Below are 18,190 nucleotides of genomic sequence, written 5' to 3'. Positions count from 1 at the left end.
TGGTTTTCTGTGGGCGAGCAGACAGTGACTACTGGATGGCATATGTTCTGTATCAGAAACTAGAGCTGATGTGGTCTATCCAATGCAATTTTCTGAATCAGCACTCCAAATAACCAAACTGAATCTAAAGTTGACGAAAAACTGATTTGTAACCCTTTTGGTACTAATGTTGGAGATGGTCCCTGGGCAAAGTGGTCCCTGGTCAAAAAAAGTTTGGGAACCACTGATATAGCACTTCAATCCCCACAGTCCAATGATGGAAGGGGAAAGCATCTGCATTCAGCCTTTCTTTTAAAAATTGCTTGTCTTGTGTTACAGGCTGAGGGTGGAAAAACAACCCTTGGGAAGAAGATGGGAACCACTCTTTGTACCAACCTGAGTGATAACAGAAGCCTTGATTGGTCGGATTTTGCTCCAGGCACCGGCAGGTTCCTGGGTTGGTTCCAAGCATGCGGCTTTCTCAGGGAGAGGAGGGAAGGCATCCTTGTAAGTTGGAGGGTCATTCTCTTCTTCAGCATTTAAAGCTGTAACTAGAGTGGAGGAAGCAAGAAAACAAAGAAGGATTTCAGGACCAACAGTTAACATCACTATTCTCCTTTCTAGCACTGATTTCTTTAACATACTCTGTTATTTCATGGAAGCAAATACAAGCTCTAACTTACATGGAATAACTGAATTAAAATTAGACTGCTTTCAATTTGCTATGGCATAAGGAATAATTTCTATCAGCTAAGAAAGAAGGAAGTCCACATATCTTATAAAATTAGTTTTTCTGCCCCTAGACAAATTCTGACATCTTTGCATGTTGCACCTCTTCCTCATGAGAACCAAGTCTGTCTAAAAGAACAAGCAGATGACCAGTTAAACTACTTCTACGATTGGAATATTCCTACTTGATTATTAATTCAAAATTAATGTGTAACAGATTTCAAATTGACAAATTATGTTCCTATTGAGGTAAGAACAGCAAGTATAACCAGAGTAACTCATGTTCCCATGCACTCTCATTAATATTTACTAGTGTATTAGAACATTCAAGAATTGCTCCAGTTTTGCTTGTCAGCCATTTCCATTAACACAGCTAATAGTCACAATGGACTCATGAGAGTCCTTGTCCATCTCATTCACGCTTTGTTCACACAGTTTCATCTGTCCTCTATTGGGAACAAGGGTGTGAAGCACGTGGGTTTAAAGATGTTTCTGCACTGCAATCATAATGAGCCCACACCAATGACTGCTGGTTAAAGATGATGGGAATTGCAATGCCCCAGAGGGACGTACATTATCCATTCTCAATTAAGATCATATCCTGATTGATGAACTGCTCCTATACTTGTTCATACTTTTAACAATCCTTTTACTAAGGAGTCAAAGACAATTTAGCCAAGCAAAGAATCTATATTATTGTTTGGAAAACACTTCCAACTTAAGGCCCCAATTCAGTTTTAGAAAACTTCTCTGAGTTTGCATTCAAGTGGTAGGGGGTGTGGGGGGGGGGGGGGGGGGGGACGGGACAAAGGGACCAGAAATGCCATAATATTTTATCTAAAGAGCTTACTACAAGTAACAGCCTTAGGAGAGGCTTCCATAATTCTGGGAGCCCATACATTCTTGGATTTCAGTTCAGACAGTACTTTCAATGATTGAGGATTTTTGGTGTTTGTAGCCCAGTAACATCTGGAGTATACAAATATACTACAGTATATGGGGGTGGGGGGAGGTTGAAGAAATAGCTGCCATACATATAGGATCTGACTAGCAAAATTATTAAAAAAAAACTAATATTAGGTTCTTTCTTGTTCAGTAACTTGCATTTGGAGTCACTTTGACTGCTGTACATTGTTGTTGAGAGCAGTATTAAGTTAATGTAAATTTTAGAGTCAAGAAAACTGGCTCCTGCAAGAAGAAAAGCAATTGAGTAGTAGCAGGTACCATTTTGTACAGTAATTCTTAACTGGGATTTGACAATAAAATGTCTTTTCTTCACCTTACCTTTCACTTGCTGCTGAGCAAGGCCGCTGCGATGTTCAGCGAAGCTTTCCTGGGTCAAAACTGCCACGGAGCTCATGGTCGATTTCCCACCCACACACAATCCGGGTATGCCACTGATGGTAAGAAAGAAAGAAGAGAGGCTCTCATGATAATGACTGGTATGGCACATGCTTTAAGAACAAAACAAAATAAGTAAGTGTCCTTGGTTTAGTAGGCAAGTGTTCCCAAGCACAACAATTTATCTCAGGGATAAAATGTGTGCCATAGAACTCTGTCCAGTTAGCCTGACAAAACAATGATTCATTGCTTCCGTTGTTGCACAGTATTAGCCTTATAAACTCAAAAAGCATTGTGACACTTAAACTGAGCTAGAGGTATGGACTGAAGGATTCAGGGTGTTGTAGTCCAAAAAAGAATTTGTCCAAACTTTGTGCTTTTCCTTGCAGGAAAAACAAATTCCTAATTCTCCTAACAGACACACACTTACAGGACAGAAAGCTAGAATAGTATACTATCAATACTGTCTATGTATAACGCACAAATTAACACTAATATAAAGTGAAATATATTCCCACCTAGGAGATTAAAGCAACATGTGTCTGCTGGATCTACCATACTGTGTGATAAAAGATATAATTCCACACCAATTTATACACAGCTCTTGCCCTTATTTATATATATGAAGCAAGGGGAAGGAATGAAGACTAGGCTTACCTAATCTCTCTCTTTAGTATATAGAACTTCCATTAAAAGCAAGAATCTCTGTGTAACATGGATTAATGTGCATAAGCTCAAGCTTACACTTATTGTGGGAAGAGAAAGTTAGCAGGAGTCACTTGTTTCCACAACTAGGTATCAGTTCAGCATCCTTTCTCTTTCTTATAGACCCGGCTATTCTGCAAGCTGTTTCATGAATAATGTTACTGTAGATGAAACAATATTCTGAATTCTGGTACCACATCACTGAGATGTAATATTACTTTAGAACAGGCCTGAACAATCTGCGAGCCTCTAGGTCTTTGGGACTCCATCTCCCAGAAGTTCTAGCCTGCTGTTCCAATGGCCGGGAATTCTGGGAGCTGAAGTCTCCCAGAATTCCAAGCCACTGGAGGAGGGCCACATGTCAAGCAGGCCTGCTTTAGAATATTATTCCCGTATATTATTATACTGATAATGGCCAGTTTTAGTTGTTTTAAAAGAAATACAGGTGTCCATTTTATTTCTATTCTTTGCCTTGGAGCATGGACACCATTTTGACTATAAGCTAAGGAGTATGATATATATATAAATACAGCTAGACTAGGAGTGGACACCTGGGGGCTTCTCAGTAGCTGCTGAAGTGCAGCTGCCATGATGCCTTATCATTACCACTAACTAAGGTGGCTAGGATTGATGGGAGCAGGAGTCCAGGATAATCTGGGAAGGGCAAAAATTGCCTGCCTCATAATCTGACAAACTCTAAATTTAGACAACAAATAGAAGATGCAGATTTTATGCTTTGTAAGAGTCATTTTCCCATTTAACCTGGCTGCATGTTCATTTTAAAGATAAGGAACACCCAGTTCACTATGAGAAATTGTATATAAACGCTTTTTGTTGTCTCTGAAATACTGCATACTTCTTTTTGAAGTAATCTGGATATTATAAGAAACTATTAAGACCTTTTCTTCAATTCCCTTATAACTTTTATCTGCTTTTTAAAAAAAGTTTGGATAATGTTTTTGAAATAATAAGATTTTTAAAAGCATATTCTAAAAAAACACTTTTGCCTTCTTTTTATCATAATGGTAAAATAAATCACAGTAGTATGTGTATTGACATCAACTTTGAACATCTGACAGGAACTGTAGCCACACTTTGGACTGTTATCCCATTTAATTCTCATTCAATATCCAAAACATCTGATATATGTAGCTATCATTACGTGACTTCAAGTTGGCTCCAACTTATAGCAACTATCTCATAAGTATTTATTGGCTAGAGTTATTCAGAAGTTCTGCTACTGCCTTCCTCCAAGGCTAAGATAGTGTGACTTGCCCAGAGATACCCAATGGATTTCCACAGATGAGTCTAAGCATCTTTTCGGCTTTTGACAGACTAGCTTTCAAACAAACCTGTCTGCATTTAGTATGTCAATTCAATCTGCATTCCCAATACAGTTCAGGAAGCTGTTTTTTTTATTACATTTCATGTTCCACAGTTTCACCAATTTAAAAAGGTGGGGTGTGAGGCTTAAGTATAAGCGAAGAGAAAGTAACAAGAACAGCAAGATTAGCTGAATATCTTCTTTAGACGTGATAACCATATGTAGAATTGTGAAATTCATGAAGGATTGGCCAGCAAGAGTCAATGTTCAAAATGACCATAAGGTCAAAGGTCTGATATGCATACTTTTTTACTACACAGATTTCTAAACTTACCAGCTAAATGGTCAGTAGCCAGAAAGTCCGTCCTGTGAGCTGCCTGTTTGTCAGCCTGCCAGCTTCTGCTTTTCAGAATGGAGAAAAAATTGATCAGCTTCTAAGAGTATTAAAATTTCATTAACACAGATATAATAGCATAATTTTACTGGTCAGGAAGTCACTCAGATAAATTTGAATAAGTACTGTTTGGAATCCTCTTTAGAGACTAAGGCCACGTTAAAGTAGTTGTACACATTTTACAAGCCCTTTCTCAGAGATGTAAACGTGGACCCCAACTCAGCTAGTCATTTCTCAACATTACATAAATGTTTCTCCCTTCGCTGTCTACAGGCGTCACACTCAACTTCTGGAATAATTCCATCAGTGTTGCCTCTGAAAAATCCTTCAAATCTTTTGGGAAGACATCCAACCCTGACTGGGACTGCCTTCTATCTGGAAACCGATGTCCTCTATGTAAAAGAACATGCAGGTCAATAATAGTCTCTACAGTCACCTATGGATCCTCCAACAAGAACCTACATTTGGAAGGCAATCATACTCGGACATGAGTGATTGCCAATGATGATGGCACATGTGTGCATGGCTATGTGGGCACACGCGAACACACTTTTGACATGGTGGGTAAAGACCTAATTGGTTGTCACACAGCAACTGAGCTCAAGGCCATGGCACTTATTAATCAGTCGGGCAATTGTGGGATCAGTTTAATCATGCTGACATATTCAAATGAGTACCCCTTAATCAAAATGTTGGATCAGAAGAGTTTTGGATTTTGGAATAACCGTATTTGCATAGGCACACATAATGAAATATCAAGATGGGGCCAAAGTCTAAATTTGAAATTAAGTTGTTTCATATACACCCTATGCATATATCCTGAAGGTATTACATTTCATCAAGATGCATTTTTCTTCACATTTCTAAAAACAGGGTCCATCTTAAAATTGCAACTGATTTTATGTATAGAAATAAAAAAAGTCTGTTGGCAATACTAAAATTAGCATCTCACAATCGAAGGCATCCTAGAATAAAAGCAATATTGTAACTGTAAATGATACTTTTAATAATTGTGTGCATGAAGGAATGCAAAGTTGTCATTATCTCAGTCATGCATTTCAGATTTTGGAGTATTTTTGGGTTATGAATTCTGGATAAGTGATGCTCAACCTGTATTTATAGTTATGTTAAAAGTAAATAGAATCTTGGCTTTAACATTTTAAGAATTTAGGCTTGTAACCCACACTTCAAGAAGACCTCCCTAGAGAAAATGAGGGGTTATGCATTTTAAATGCATTTTTAATTGGATTTATTATATTTTAACTATATTTTAACATAACTCACACAGTACTATTAATTTTTTAAAAAAACTTTTGTATTCACTTTGTTTCAAATTGGTCAAAATGTGTGGCTGTTAGCCACCCTGGATCCCCTTGGGGAGAATCCGGGGTATAAATAAATTAAATAATAACACTGACTGAACTTTTACAAAAGGTAATATATCTATTCACTATTTGTTAGCACTTAATTTTGCTGTTCAAAGGATGTTGTAACAATACAAGATAATATACTATTAGCTTGTCTTAAAACAAACTAATTTTTATGTCAATTTTAGTTAGATTTTGTATGAATTTGGTGGGGCTACACAGCTTTGCTTCCTATTACAGCGAAGAGTCATGCTTTATCCGTAACATCCCATCAAATCCTATTGCAAAGACCAATCAAAGTTAGATTTTGTATGAATTTGGTGGGGCTACACAGCTTTGCTTCTTTCCCCTCCCTTACAAAAATACCCTGAGTTGGGATAAGAAAGCATAGATTGGTAGCAGATGTCGGATATGGAATTTCAGGCTGTAAAAGCATCCCCAACTGTGTGACATACACAGAGAAACCAGAAGATATTAAAACCTGCCAAGAAAACTGACAACAGTCAGAAGATAGGAATGCAGTTTAGTGGAGCCTGACTGAATGAAGAACATTCTTAAAACTGGAGAACGAGAAAAAAACAGTGAGCTCTATAAAGCCAGCTTCTGACAATTCTAGATTCATACACACACATTCTCCAATAATGCCAAAGCTATGCACATACATATCTGCTAGACTTCTTGAACTCCAAATACTTTTGCAGAAAATAAGAGCTTTCAACTCAACCAAAGATTTTTGGAGGAAAATTGCTAATTCACAAGACTCTATAACTAATCACATTAGCTTCTTACAACAAAACCTATAAAGAGTCCTGTGACACTTTCAGGACTAATACATTTATTATAGCATTTCACCAGGAGTCAAACTGCAAATACCTGTGCCACTGGGACAACCTGCTCAAACAACTAACCAAACAGCCGCAGCAAAGGAGAGAATCTACTCAGTGTTTATTGGTAGGGCTATTATTTGCTTGGAACACTAAGAATCACCCTCAACTTCAAAGAAACTAACTTTCACCTCCGCTTTTAAAACTAAACCTGAAATGTGTAATTTTGTCTAAGTAGTATGCCCTCAGTACTCAAAAAAGAAAAAGAAGACGAAAGTCATGGGAGAGTGAGGAGAACAAAGGTTTAATTCAAATCCATAAATCTAGACTAGGCCAACGTATTTGACACAAAAGTGATCTGCAGCAACAACTGCTCACAGATAATGTATGATTCTGTGACATAAAGATGGGACCAATACTAGTAAAGAGAAACAAATTTTATATGGTAATTGAGAAGGTATACAGTTGTTCACAAGAACTGTGACCAAGCACATAAATGGGGCAAGCTATATTTTTACCACAAGGTCAGTTCAGGATAGACAAGAAGACCATGTGCTTTGTCAATCTGCAAGATGGGTTACTGTCTCAAAGAAGAGGGTTTGGCTGTGGTAGCACTAAGATTTGTGGAACAGAAAACATTCTATTGGTGCATGTGGCCAACGCCAAGACTTACATCATATACCTACTCTGTACTCCTGAGGAGAAGAATATAATCAATAAGCAGCATTTTAACTATAGTAAATGGTTTTCAATTGATTTTAATCAAACACTTTACTGAGGTTCAGGAAAATGCTTCCAGTACTTCTGGCATAACAATGATCAACAAAATAGGAGCCATAATGCAGTACTGTCCTCACTATTATGAACAGCCACACAGCAATGTGTCATCAACCATCCCATCCTTCCTTGTACCTAGTCTGACGCCACAAGGAGAGCAGCAGTTTCTTCTTCCCTAACTCCTTTTCTTGGAACCTCCTTATAGCTGGGTATGAATTTAATGCTCTGTTCCAGGAAGATCAAACTCAAGTCAAAATGTTTGGGAAATGTCACCTGATTTAGATCTTGCACAACAGGAATGTAACCTTGCTGCACAGCTGCTAGTTTCACCGCACAGCCCACAGGAGCTGCAGAAATTTGCATAGTAGTCAACACCAGACACTAGAGACAACATATTTACAACAAAATAAAATCCCTCAGGAGTGAATTACTGCTGCATCATTAACCCAAGGAAATAAGAGTATCCCCCAAAGTTCATGTTAGGTCAAAAGGAGCAGTTGCTATCAGACTAATGATGTATCACAAGTTTGTTCTATGTCTTTTTAATAAAGAAAACTAATGGGAAAACTCATTGACAAATCCTAAAATCCAACCATTAACTAGTTGTAAAGATACAAGGGGCCACACAAGGCAAAGCTGGTGGCAATTGCTAGGAAGACTGTGAAGTGTTACAGTAAGAGTAAATGCCAAAGACAAATCACAAACAGGGCATGCATGTGCTTGCAGTGAAATCACCCTGTCAAGTCAATTTGGGACAACTAGCATGCTTCCCATACTCCACATCTGGATTTAGGCCAGATAGAGCAAAATGTCAGAGCTCCACCCTTCTGACCTTGCAGTGCCACAGAAAGGATGGTATAATAACTGAAGACAGAAAAGTGACTTAAGATGGATATAGACAGCATCTCCATTTTTCTCCGAATTTGCAGTTGCTTAATATTTGTGATTACACAAACAGGCACACACAATTGTGGAAAGCTGAAGTTCTACATTAAAAAAAATGAATTATCTATTCTAGAGGTATTTGAAAGCCTGCATTATTATTTTTTTAAACATATATCCACATCTGAGTATAATCAAAGAAATAGCCAGGATATTTACCGAAAGCCCTGATAGTGGAAAATCTCTACAGCTACACACAAGATACAATAACCATTCTGATTCAATAAAATTATAAAACAAATTTCTGAGGTTGGGGAGGTAGTGAAAACACAGAGGTATCTTAACAATATTTGTTTCTTGGCAGAAGAGGGTTTGGGGTACAGAAAATAGTTGTGGGGCATGTTATTGTGTGTCTTCAAGTAGTTTCCAGCTCATGGTGACCTCCATCACAAGTTTTTTAAAAGATTTGTTCAGGAGTTTTTTGCCATTGACTTCCTCTGAGGCCGAGAGTATGTGACTTGCTCTAAGTCATCCAGTGAATTTACATGGCCGGGCAGGAAACTCGAACTCTTGTCCCTAGAGTCATATTCCAACCCTCAAACCACTACAGCATGCTGACTCCAACTAGATTAAAATTACAGCTGTTTTACATCAAAGGAAAGACAGCCATGACTCAAGATTTGATATAACAGGAAATTCAAGGATGATGTAAGGAAGGGGGAGGGGAAAGGTTAAAGGGGACTGTATTCTTTGAAAATACTTATATGTCATTATACTAGACAAAGCCTCCAGTGGTTTACAAAAGTGAATAGGTTTTATGTACACAGCAGAAAAAATTAACTTCATATATGTAATAGTATAATGTAACCTCCAAATAATCTACACTAGTACAACCCAGTTTCAGTGCTTGGTTGTGGCCTTCTCCATGAAACTTTGGACAAGTACATGTGGCTAGAAGAATACAGATAAAAGGGAAGCAGGAAATAGCAGCTGCAGTATTGAACACTAGAAAAGAACGAAACTAGTTTTTCACTAGATAATGGAAAATAATTAGAAACCCAAGATGAGAAGGGGGAAAGTAATGCACCATTGTGTAACAGCAGTTGGTCAAAGGGATTCAAAATCTGAGATAGAAGATCTGTGATCTAAAATGCAAGCATGTCCTGAGGAGCTACACTATTCCAAAGGTGTTTAATCAAACATTATATTGTGGAAAGTGAATACAGTTCTTAGAACTTGTCTAGCCACACATGCTAAAATTATGATTGATGATTCCAATATTAGAAAAAGCTTCTTCATCTGTCATGTATGTTCTCCTTGCTTGCATGCATGCAACTTAAAGCCAAAAATGGAAGGAGGGGGCTGTTGCCATTGTTGCATGCCTTCAAGTAATTTGTCAACTATCCTGGGGTTTTCTTGGCAAGATCAGTTCAGGGGTGGCTTGCTTTTGCCTTTCTCTGAGCCTGAGAGAATGTAACTTGCCCAAGGTTACTCAGTGGGTCTTTAAGGCCAAGAGTAGAATCAAACTCTGGTCTCCAATGTCATAGCCCAACCCTGAAACCACTACACCATGCCGGTTGACAACAATGCTAGTTTTTGCTTGTTGTCTGAACTGGAAAACATGATAAGCCACTACTGAGTCTATCTCACATTTTGAAGAGGTTAAAAAAAGATACCACAAAGTAAGTTAAGGTGCAACCTTGAATGAAGGCAAGTCATCACTGATTTCATTCATATGATCTGCCAGATAAAGCCTACTATGTTTGAATGAGACAGTGCAGAGGAGAGAGGCAGAATAATGGAGTTATCTGTGTGTCCAACATAAGACTATAGGTTGGCTCCATGCTGAGTAACTTTTGGAATGGATGGCCAGTCTACAATAGAGTACCAGGGCCCACAATTAAAACACAATACAAACTTAGCTATATATTTATATCAAATAGTCTGCATTAAAACTTCATTAACCTATTGAATGTCAAAGCCACAGTAAGTGAAAACACTGATTTCTTCAATCACAGTACTACAGTGAAATAACTGTTCTTTATGATATTTCTATGATCAGGTTATGACTAGGATTTAGCAATGATAACACAGGCTTTCAAAACGCATGTTAAATAGTGGCAAAATGTGTTTCTGTGTGGACTGATTTGCTTTCTGAGCAGGGACCCAAATTTTTAGCCTTGAATATGTTTTTATGGATTTTAACTGTGAATCTTTTACTATCATTGATATTTAATTCTGTTTAACATCTGTATATTTGTAGATTTTAAATTGTAATGAAATGCTTTTAATGCAACTTGCTTTGAGTCTCCTTGTGTGGAGAAAAAGTGATAACAACAACAACAACAATAAGCAATTGATATTAGATACTGAAGATCAGTGCAGTTTTTTTCCAATAAGATAAATGATAAATATTCAGTGCAGCAACAAATGTAGCATTAGATCTAACCCACCATTCTCTTCTGTTTTGGTGAGACCTGAAACACTGTGCCTAATTCTCGACACCATAGTTCAAGAAGGATACTGGCATGCTGTACTGTGTCCAGAGGAAAATGATAAAGATGAGAAAAGGTCTGGAAACCAAGGTCTATGAGAAATGACTTAGGAAGCAGGTGTGTTTAGCTTTGATAAACAAAGTCTGTGGCCGCTTCTACACTGCCATATAAAATCCAGATTATCTGCTTTGAACTATATTATATGGCAGTGTAGAAGGGGCCTGAGAGGTGATGTTACAGAGATCTTTAAATGTGAAGGAATGCCATGTAGGAGATGCAGAAAACTTGTTATTGATGCTCCAGAGATGAGTACTGAACCAGTGGATTCAAATTAAAAAGAGAGAGATCCCATCCAAACATTAGAAAAAATGTCTTAATGGTAAGACACTATTTAAATAGTGGAATAGCCTGTTCAAGGAAATGGTGGGGGGTTTTTTTTGGGGGGGGGGGCATTTTTAAACAGTTTGTATGGTCACCCCACAGGAGTACTTTAGCTGTGTATTTCTATATGGCAGGATTAAATAGCTTTGAGGTACTTTTTCAAATCTATAATTGCATGACTTTTAATTTCTCCCTGCTGCAACCCATGGGTACCAGCTGTTACAGAGGATATGCCAGTTCTCTAGACAAGATTTTGAGAGTGCAAGGGGGCATGTAAAGGGGTGGGACAGTGCCCATTTTCTACATCTGCTAACTAAAGCCATTTCTGTTCACAGCGGCATGACCTATTGTCAAACCCTGGTAATTTGGAGCTGAAGATATTGGAAAGTACATGTCACTGAAAGGCAAAAAGCAGGAGCATAACAAAGCCAATGTGAGGCACTGTGGATAATCCTTGTGACCCATTGCTTGGACTAGTCTAAATTCGAGCCAGTTCCTAGGACCAGTAGAAGATTCATGACAAATGTAATGCAGAACTTGTGCTTTACCACAAAATCAAGCTGAAGATTTCATTAAAATTTAGCCTTTAAGTCAAAGTAATTTTAAGTAATTACAAGAAAAAAATCTTAATCTCAGCATGGTTTTATTAGTTTCAGATCATTTTACTGCAAAAAATGGCCAGATTTTATTTTTGATAAATGAAGTATCAAAATTTTCATTACTTTTTGTCAGTCCTAAAACGGGTAGACTTTTCTTAAGTACACAACTTTATCTTAACTAGTGGGGCAGGTCAAATATCTCTTCACTTCAAAATCCTCAGGTGACATAGCAAAAAAAAGTAAATAATAGATTGCATTGCTTATCTCTCAGATAAACCACCCATTCAGCTCTACTTCTGCAGAGGGATCATGTAATCTATGACTCTGTGCCTTGTCTGTTTGCTTTATATTTTGGGGAAGAGAACACTGTGCTCTAGGACAAACCTTCTCTTCCAAATCTATTTCGTTTTCCAGCCAATTTAGGTAAATAAAAATACCTGGATAATACCAATGGTACTAAATATGGTTGGAATCAGTTATAAAACTAACAAATCACAGACAAACATGTGTTACTTCATATTATATTACACACAATGCACTATTATTTTTCTATGAAAATTGTGAATGCTAGACCTTTAAAATTTTACAACAAACAGCACTAAAACAAGACTTTGTTAATAATTAAAACATTACGAAGTGCCTTCACCCTCCAAACCTTATAAGAATAAAATCAGTTGTTAATTCAACAAGAATAAATCTACTGAATTAATGGAAAGGAAAAAAAAACCCCAAGTTTCCAGTAATTCAATGGGTCTACTCTATTGGGACTAACATCTAGATTACCCTCACAGTATACAGCTAGAGCAATCTTCCTCATCCTAATATCATTCATTGTGTGTTAGACTCTATCATTATTCAAAGACAGAACCCCCAATATTGGGGATAATGGGGGTTACAGCCCAACATATCTGGAGGGCACCAGTTTGGGGAAGGCTGAGCTATAGCCTCGTTGCCCACTGAAATCAGACTATTGAGTTGTATGGAAGTGGGAGGCAGATTTTCAAAACATTAGCCAGAAGAAAGAACAGGCTCAACAGTGAGACAGTGAAATTATTCCTCAATTCAAATTCATGTTAGCTGATGGAGGATTGGATCTCTTGGGCTACAAAGGCCCAAGATGAGAAGAGAAGGTACAAATCTCATTGATTGCCCATTGCAGCTAAAAGAAAGAAAACAGGAAGAATAGTAAACCTACAGAAAAAGAAATATGCTACCGAATACAACACCAATACTTCTGGGATAACTCCAATAAAATTTATTGGTAGCAGTGCTTTTTATACTCTGCTTTCATCAGTTTTAGTGGTGCCAGAAAATACCTTAATAGATTATCTCCATGTTACATTCACAATAAATGGGAACAGCAAGTGTATGACCTTCCTTCCTCTGACATGGAATAGAAGAGGTTCCCAAAAGCAGAGGATACAGGTGCTGGATAGAGATGTAATGAGGGTGTCAAACAAGAGCAACAAAAGGTGGATGAGGGCACTGAATCTGGAGCATTCTCTACTGGCAGTTCTCAAATCCACTTTTTATTAGATCTGCCATGTCATGAAGCTAAACTTGTACCACCAACAACATGAGGGAACAGAGAGAACAAGAGGAAGGTTATAGGGGGAAAACAAAAAAGGGATGAGCAACTGAAAGATTGCAAAAGCCTTAACAGAGGGCAGAAAGAGTAAGGGATTTATGCATGTCTGGCTCCACAGAAATGGGAAAAACCAACAAGAGAGACCTGCAGTGCCACAGAGTATAAGGTGGAAACAGGAATTGTAAAGGGCAAACCAGAGAAACCATGAAAAGAAGCTTTGATTTTTTAATAGTTTCTAGCAAATAGACCACTTGTTATTTTCATACAAAAGATGTGTGTTTGTGCACACTAAACAGCTAGCCATAATTTGGATTTCAATAGGGCCTGCATTTTCAAAAAGGTCTAATCATGTGCTATTTTAATCTATGTTAATTTAAATTGTTAGATTTCTGTCAACAATATCCTTTATTCAATGTTCTAGAAAACGGATGGAACAGTACACTGGCAAACTTTGATGTCTTGCTACCTACCACAAGGCCAAAATGGAACAAGACCACACCTGGAATATTGTGTCCAATTCTGGGCACCACCATTGAAGGGAGATATTGACATGATGGAATGTGTCCAGAGGAGGGCGACTAAAATGATCAAGGGTCTGGAGAACAAGCCCCATGAGAAGTGGCTTAAGGAGCTGAGCATGTTTAGCCTGAAGATGAGAGAGGAGGCTGAGAGGAGATATGATAGCCATGTATAAATATGTGAGAGGAAGCCACAGGGAGGAGGGAGCAAGCTTGTTTTCTGCTTCCTTGGAGACTAGTACGCAGAACAATGGCTTCAAACTACAAGAGAGGAGATTCCATCTGAACATGAGGAAGAACTTCCTGACTGTGAGAGCCGTTCAGCAGTGGAACTCTCTACCCCCGAGTGTGGTGGAGGCTCCTTCTTTGGAAGCTTTTAAAAAGAGGCTTGATGGACATCTGCCAGAGGTGATTTGAATGCAATATTCCTGCTTCTTGGCAGGGGGTTGGACTGGATGGCCCATGAGGTCTCTTCCAACTCTTTGATTCTTTGATTCTAAGTACTGGCAATCCCCTCCACATAACCAAAAGACCCAAGGCAGCTTAATTTATTTTCCCCCCAGCAGTATTACCTTAAGGTTATTTAAACTGTAATCTGAAATATACATGCTAGGGAGTAAGCAGAGCTGACAGAATGGGAATTTCTTTGTTAAATGCTTCCTGATGACATTTTTAGAAACTTTACCTAGTGTTCTTCGGACAGTATATAGCAGGGGTCCTCAAACCAAGGCCCGGGGGCCGGATACGGCCCTCCAAGATCATTTACCCGGCCCTCGCTCAGGGACAATCTAAGTCTGAAACGACTTGAAAGCACACAACAACAACAACAACAACAACAACAATCCTATCTCATCAGCCAAAAGCAGGCCCACACTTCCCACTGAAATACTAATAAGTATATATTTGTTTACATTGTTCTTCAGTTCAATTATTGTATTGCAATTAAGTGTTTTTTTGCACTACAAATAAAATATGTGCAGTGTGCATAGGAATTCATTCATGTTTTTTCCAAATTATAATCCAGCCCTCGAACAGTTTGAGGGACTGTGGCCTGGCCCTCTGTTTAAAAAGTTTGTGGATCCCTGGTATATAGGATTGTTTCTCAGACATCACCTCTTGTCTATTATTTTAATCCTAAAAAGAACAGTATGTCAAACTAGACATCATGTTACTCAAAGGAAACGTGAGACATTTTGCTCCCCTAGAACTCCGTTTCTGAAGCTTTTCATCTCTAGTGTCTCGTTTTCATACAAAAGAGACGTCAAAAAGTTACTCTGGTCATGACATTTGTCAAATGACAATTTCATTTACTGAAATAGAGCTGACCTGTTGAACTTGATTTCTAGCCGAATCCAAAGTGCCAAAAGGAAAATCCAAAAGTATTTGGCTAAAAATTCTAGCGGCTGAGTGACCCCGGTGTTCTTATTACAATCTTGATATGCTAGCTTTCATCTACAATTTCGAATGAAACCCCAATGCTGGACCGTCTTCAAATAGTAACTTAACACACTTCTTCAGGAATATAAGATTTAAATTCTTCAAGACATCTAAAATAAAAACTATGCACTTAAATTCAATTCATAGTGCAAAATTCAATAATCTGCCTACTCTAGGGGGTGGGGGTTACTCTAGGTACGGCAGAAATGCCTTTCTGCTGACAGAACTGTTCAGCAGATCAAGAGCTGTGGGTGTGAGAAGAAAACCTCCTCCAAGCCAATAATATATCCATAATTCCAACACAAAGTCAAATGATGAGTAAGTAATTTGCATCACTCCTAGATTCAGGCGAGTTATGCTACCTTGTCACACAGCCACCAAAAGTGTTCCATGACACTCCTCTGCGGGCTGTGGAGAAGCCGCCGCCCCACACCCTGCATCGCCAGGCTCCTTTGGCAGCTGATCCCATGGGGGGAAGTGTGGAGTGCGTGACTTCCCCCCATTAAAGACAATGGCAACATGGGAATCTTCCCGTGTTGCTAAGGTGGCTGCACACCGGTTCAGCCCTTCTTCACCCATGGAGCTGGTATGACATTGTCTTATGGATGCCTACCGGCTCCATGGGTAACCGGGTGGGAGATCGGCATATCCCGATATGATAAAGTTTAGACTACTTTACTTGGCTTAGTGCCATCTCAATAGCCATCCTGCCATTTGGCTGATAACTGTTCTCTAATATTATAAGCATAAAAATGTACAACAATAAATATGGGTGGTAGGGCAGATACAGCTGGGTCATTTTATGATAAAATTAAGGTGAAATAGAATCAAAAGAGGTGTTTCATGTTATCTTGCTAATTTAGCCGTAATTAAAGAAGTTATTAGTTTTCAAGAACTTTTACCCTTCACTTTTTGGCTAAACTTCAAAACTGTATCTTACTGTCCATCACAGAAAAACTGGATGTAACATTCTATTACACATATCAATATGAATAAAGCAAGGATTCCAAGTCCCCTCAGTTTCTTAACTGCATAAGTGAAATAAGCGAGCTCAAAGGAGAAGGTATGTGGAAAAAGAATAGTCAGGAAAACCACGGTAGAATCAGCACAGATTTCAGGCAAGTTAGTGAGAAGGTATGAAACAGCAGAAGGCTTTTTTTTTTTAGTCGTGTTAGGAGCGACTTGAGAAACTGCAAGCTGCTTCTGGTGTGAGAGAATTGGCCGTCTGCAAGGACGTTGCCCAGGGGACGCCCGGATGTTTTGATGTTTTATCATCCTTGTGGGAGGCTTCTCTCATGTCCAAGCATAAGGAGACTAAGAAAAATGGCAAGCCCAGGGCCAAATCTGTCCACCTCACTCAGAAACACAAAATGTCCTCCAGTTATAAATCTAAGGGAAATAACATATGGAAGGAGTAGTAGTTGTGGTAATGGAAGTGCTGAACAACTGCTTTAGATAAGTGACTGAACCCTGGTCAATCAACCTCGACTCAATGGTGTTCTTGTAAAGTTACCTGTAGACAAGAGCTGTAAATATGGGAATGGGGAGAAAGAAGAAATACAGGTATGATACTATGTCACATATCACTGCTACTTAAACTGCACACCTTAAACCCCAAATGCCTCAGTGTTGGGTCCCAACAATTTTGGCAACAGAGGAAATCAAAGACAAAAATCCCTCTGAACAAATTTTGCCAAGAAAACCTTAGGTCAGAAACAACTTGAAGGCACACAACATCAACAAGAAAAACAACAACTGATGCTAAATATCATGTTCCTTTATACAATCACACAGGAATTGACTTTTCTCCTATCAGATCTTCAACAAATCCCAGTATTCCATTATTTACTGAGTTTTATAGCCTCATTATTATTACTGCTAAGCAAGGCTTGTCTTCATTCTAGAAAGTCAGGACTTCATTACCTGTAGTTGTCAACCATACAACTCGACTACCTGTCTACCACTGCTGCACCCAAACCAAATATCTCAAATTTTATCCTCTAACTTTGCATGCAATCTTGCCAACCCAAAAATGTGAACATGGCTAGATGCCAACACAACATCACTCTCTAAGGTTTAATAGTGCTTAAATATGTGTATGGATTAGGTTGCAGACTTTTAATCACATTAATAAAACAGCTGCTCATCATCCTCTACTCCAAGGCTTGTCATTTTACTATTGTGAGATTAAATGGGGATCAATAAATTGCAGCACCATTCCTAAAACACAGCCCATAAACTGTTCACTATATGACAGCTACGATATATTTTTAATAAACACCTCTCTTAGCCATTTCAAATGCAATTTATTTTAACGGCTTTTAATTATATATGTTTAATGTTCATTTATATCTTAGTTTTATTGTCTAATTGGTTTACTGCGACCTAGTTCCCATTTCAATATTTAACTTTTTTCATTATAAGCTTAATATTGTTGTTATTTATTTTCTGCATTTATAACCCACCCTTTTCACCCCCGAAGGGGGACTCAGGGCGGCCTCACAATAAGCACGATCGATGCTTTCATATAAACATTCAACAAATACAATTAAAACATTAAAACAATTAATTTTAAAAAGTTAATTAAAAAGCAATTAATTAAACACGCCAATTAAAATCCAAAGCTAGGTCCGGGTCAATTCATTGTCGCCAGTTGCTTAAATCTTCTTCTCACTTGCTGCTATTTAATGGTCGAAGGCTTGGTCCCATAGCCAAGTCTTCAGTTTTCTTCTGAAAGTCAGGAGGGAAGTGGCCAATCTGATATCCCTGGATACAGAATTCCACAGATAGTGGGAAACTGCTGAGAAAGCCCTGTCCCTTGTCCCCACCAATCGCGTTTGCGATGGTGGT

At 38.4% G+C, this 18,190-nt stretch overlaps 1 protein-coding gene across 5 annotated transcripts in view; it reads right to left on the bottom strand.

The window, feature by feature from the left end:
* The window catches only part of HDLBP (high density lipoprotein binding protein), a 74,799-nt gene that overhangs the window by 37,977 nt on the left and 18,632 nt on the right, over nucleotides 1–18,190 (bottom strand). For 3 of the 5 annotated variants that reach the window (XM_060767955.2, XM_060767952.2, XM_060767954.2), the window contains exons 2-4: nucleotides 4,413–4,477; nucleotides 1,993–2,105; nucleotides 376–530 (exon numbers count right to left, since the gene is read on the bottom strand). In XM_060767955.2, the coding sequence (XP_060623938.1) occupies nucleotides 376–530; nucleotides 1,993–2,068 (231 nt within the window). In that variant the 5' untranslated portion in view covers nucleotides 2,069–2,105; nucleotides 4,413–4,477. Of the gene's footprint in view, nucleotides 1–375; nucleotides 531–1,992; nucleotides 2,106–4,412; nucleotides 4,481–18,190 lie in introns of all 5 variants that reach the window. The other 2 variants (XM_060767957.2, XM_060767956.2) reach the window with 1 other exon arrangement.

The sequence above is a fragment of the Anolis sagrei genome, chromosome 3 (genome assembly GCF_037176765.1).
Source record: "Anolis sagrei isolate rAnoSag1 chromosome 3, rAnoSag1.mat, whole genome shotgun sequence".
NCBI classification, from domain to species: domain Eukaryota; kingdom Metazoa; phylum Chordata; class Lepidosauria; order Squamata; family Dactyloidae; genus Anolis; species Anolis sagrei.
The sequence above is the reverse complement of the archived record's forward strand: the minus strand, read 5'-3'. Positions and strand labels throughout refer to the sequence as shown.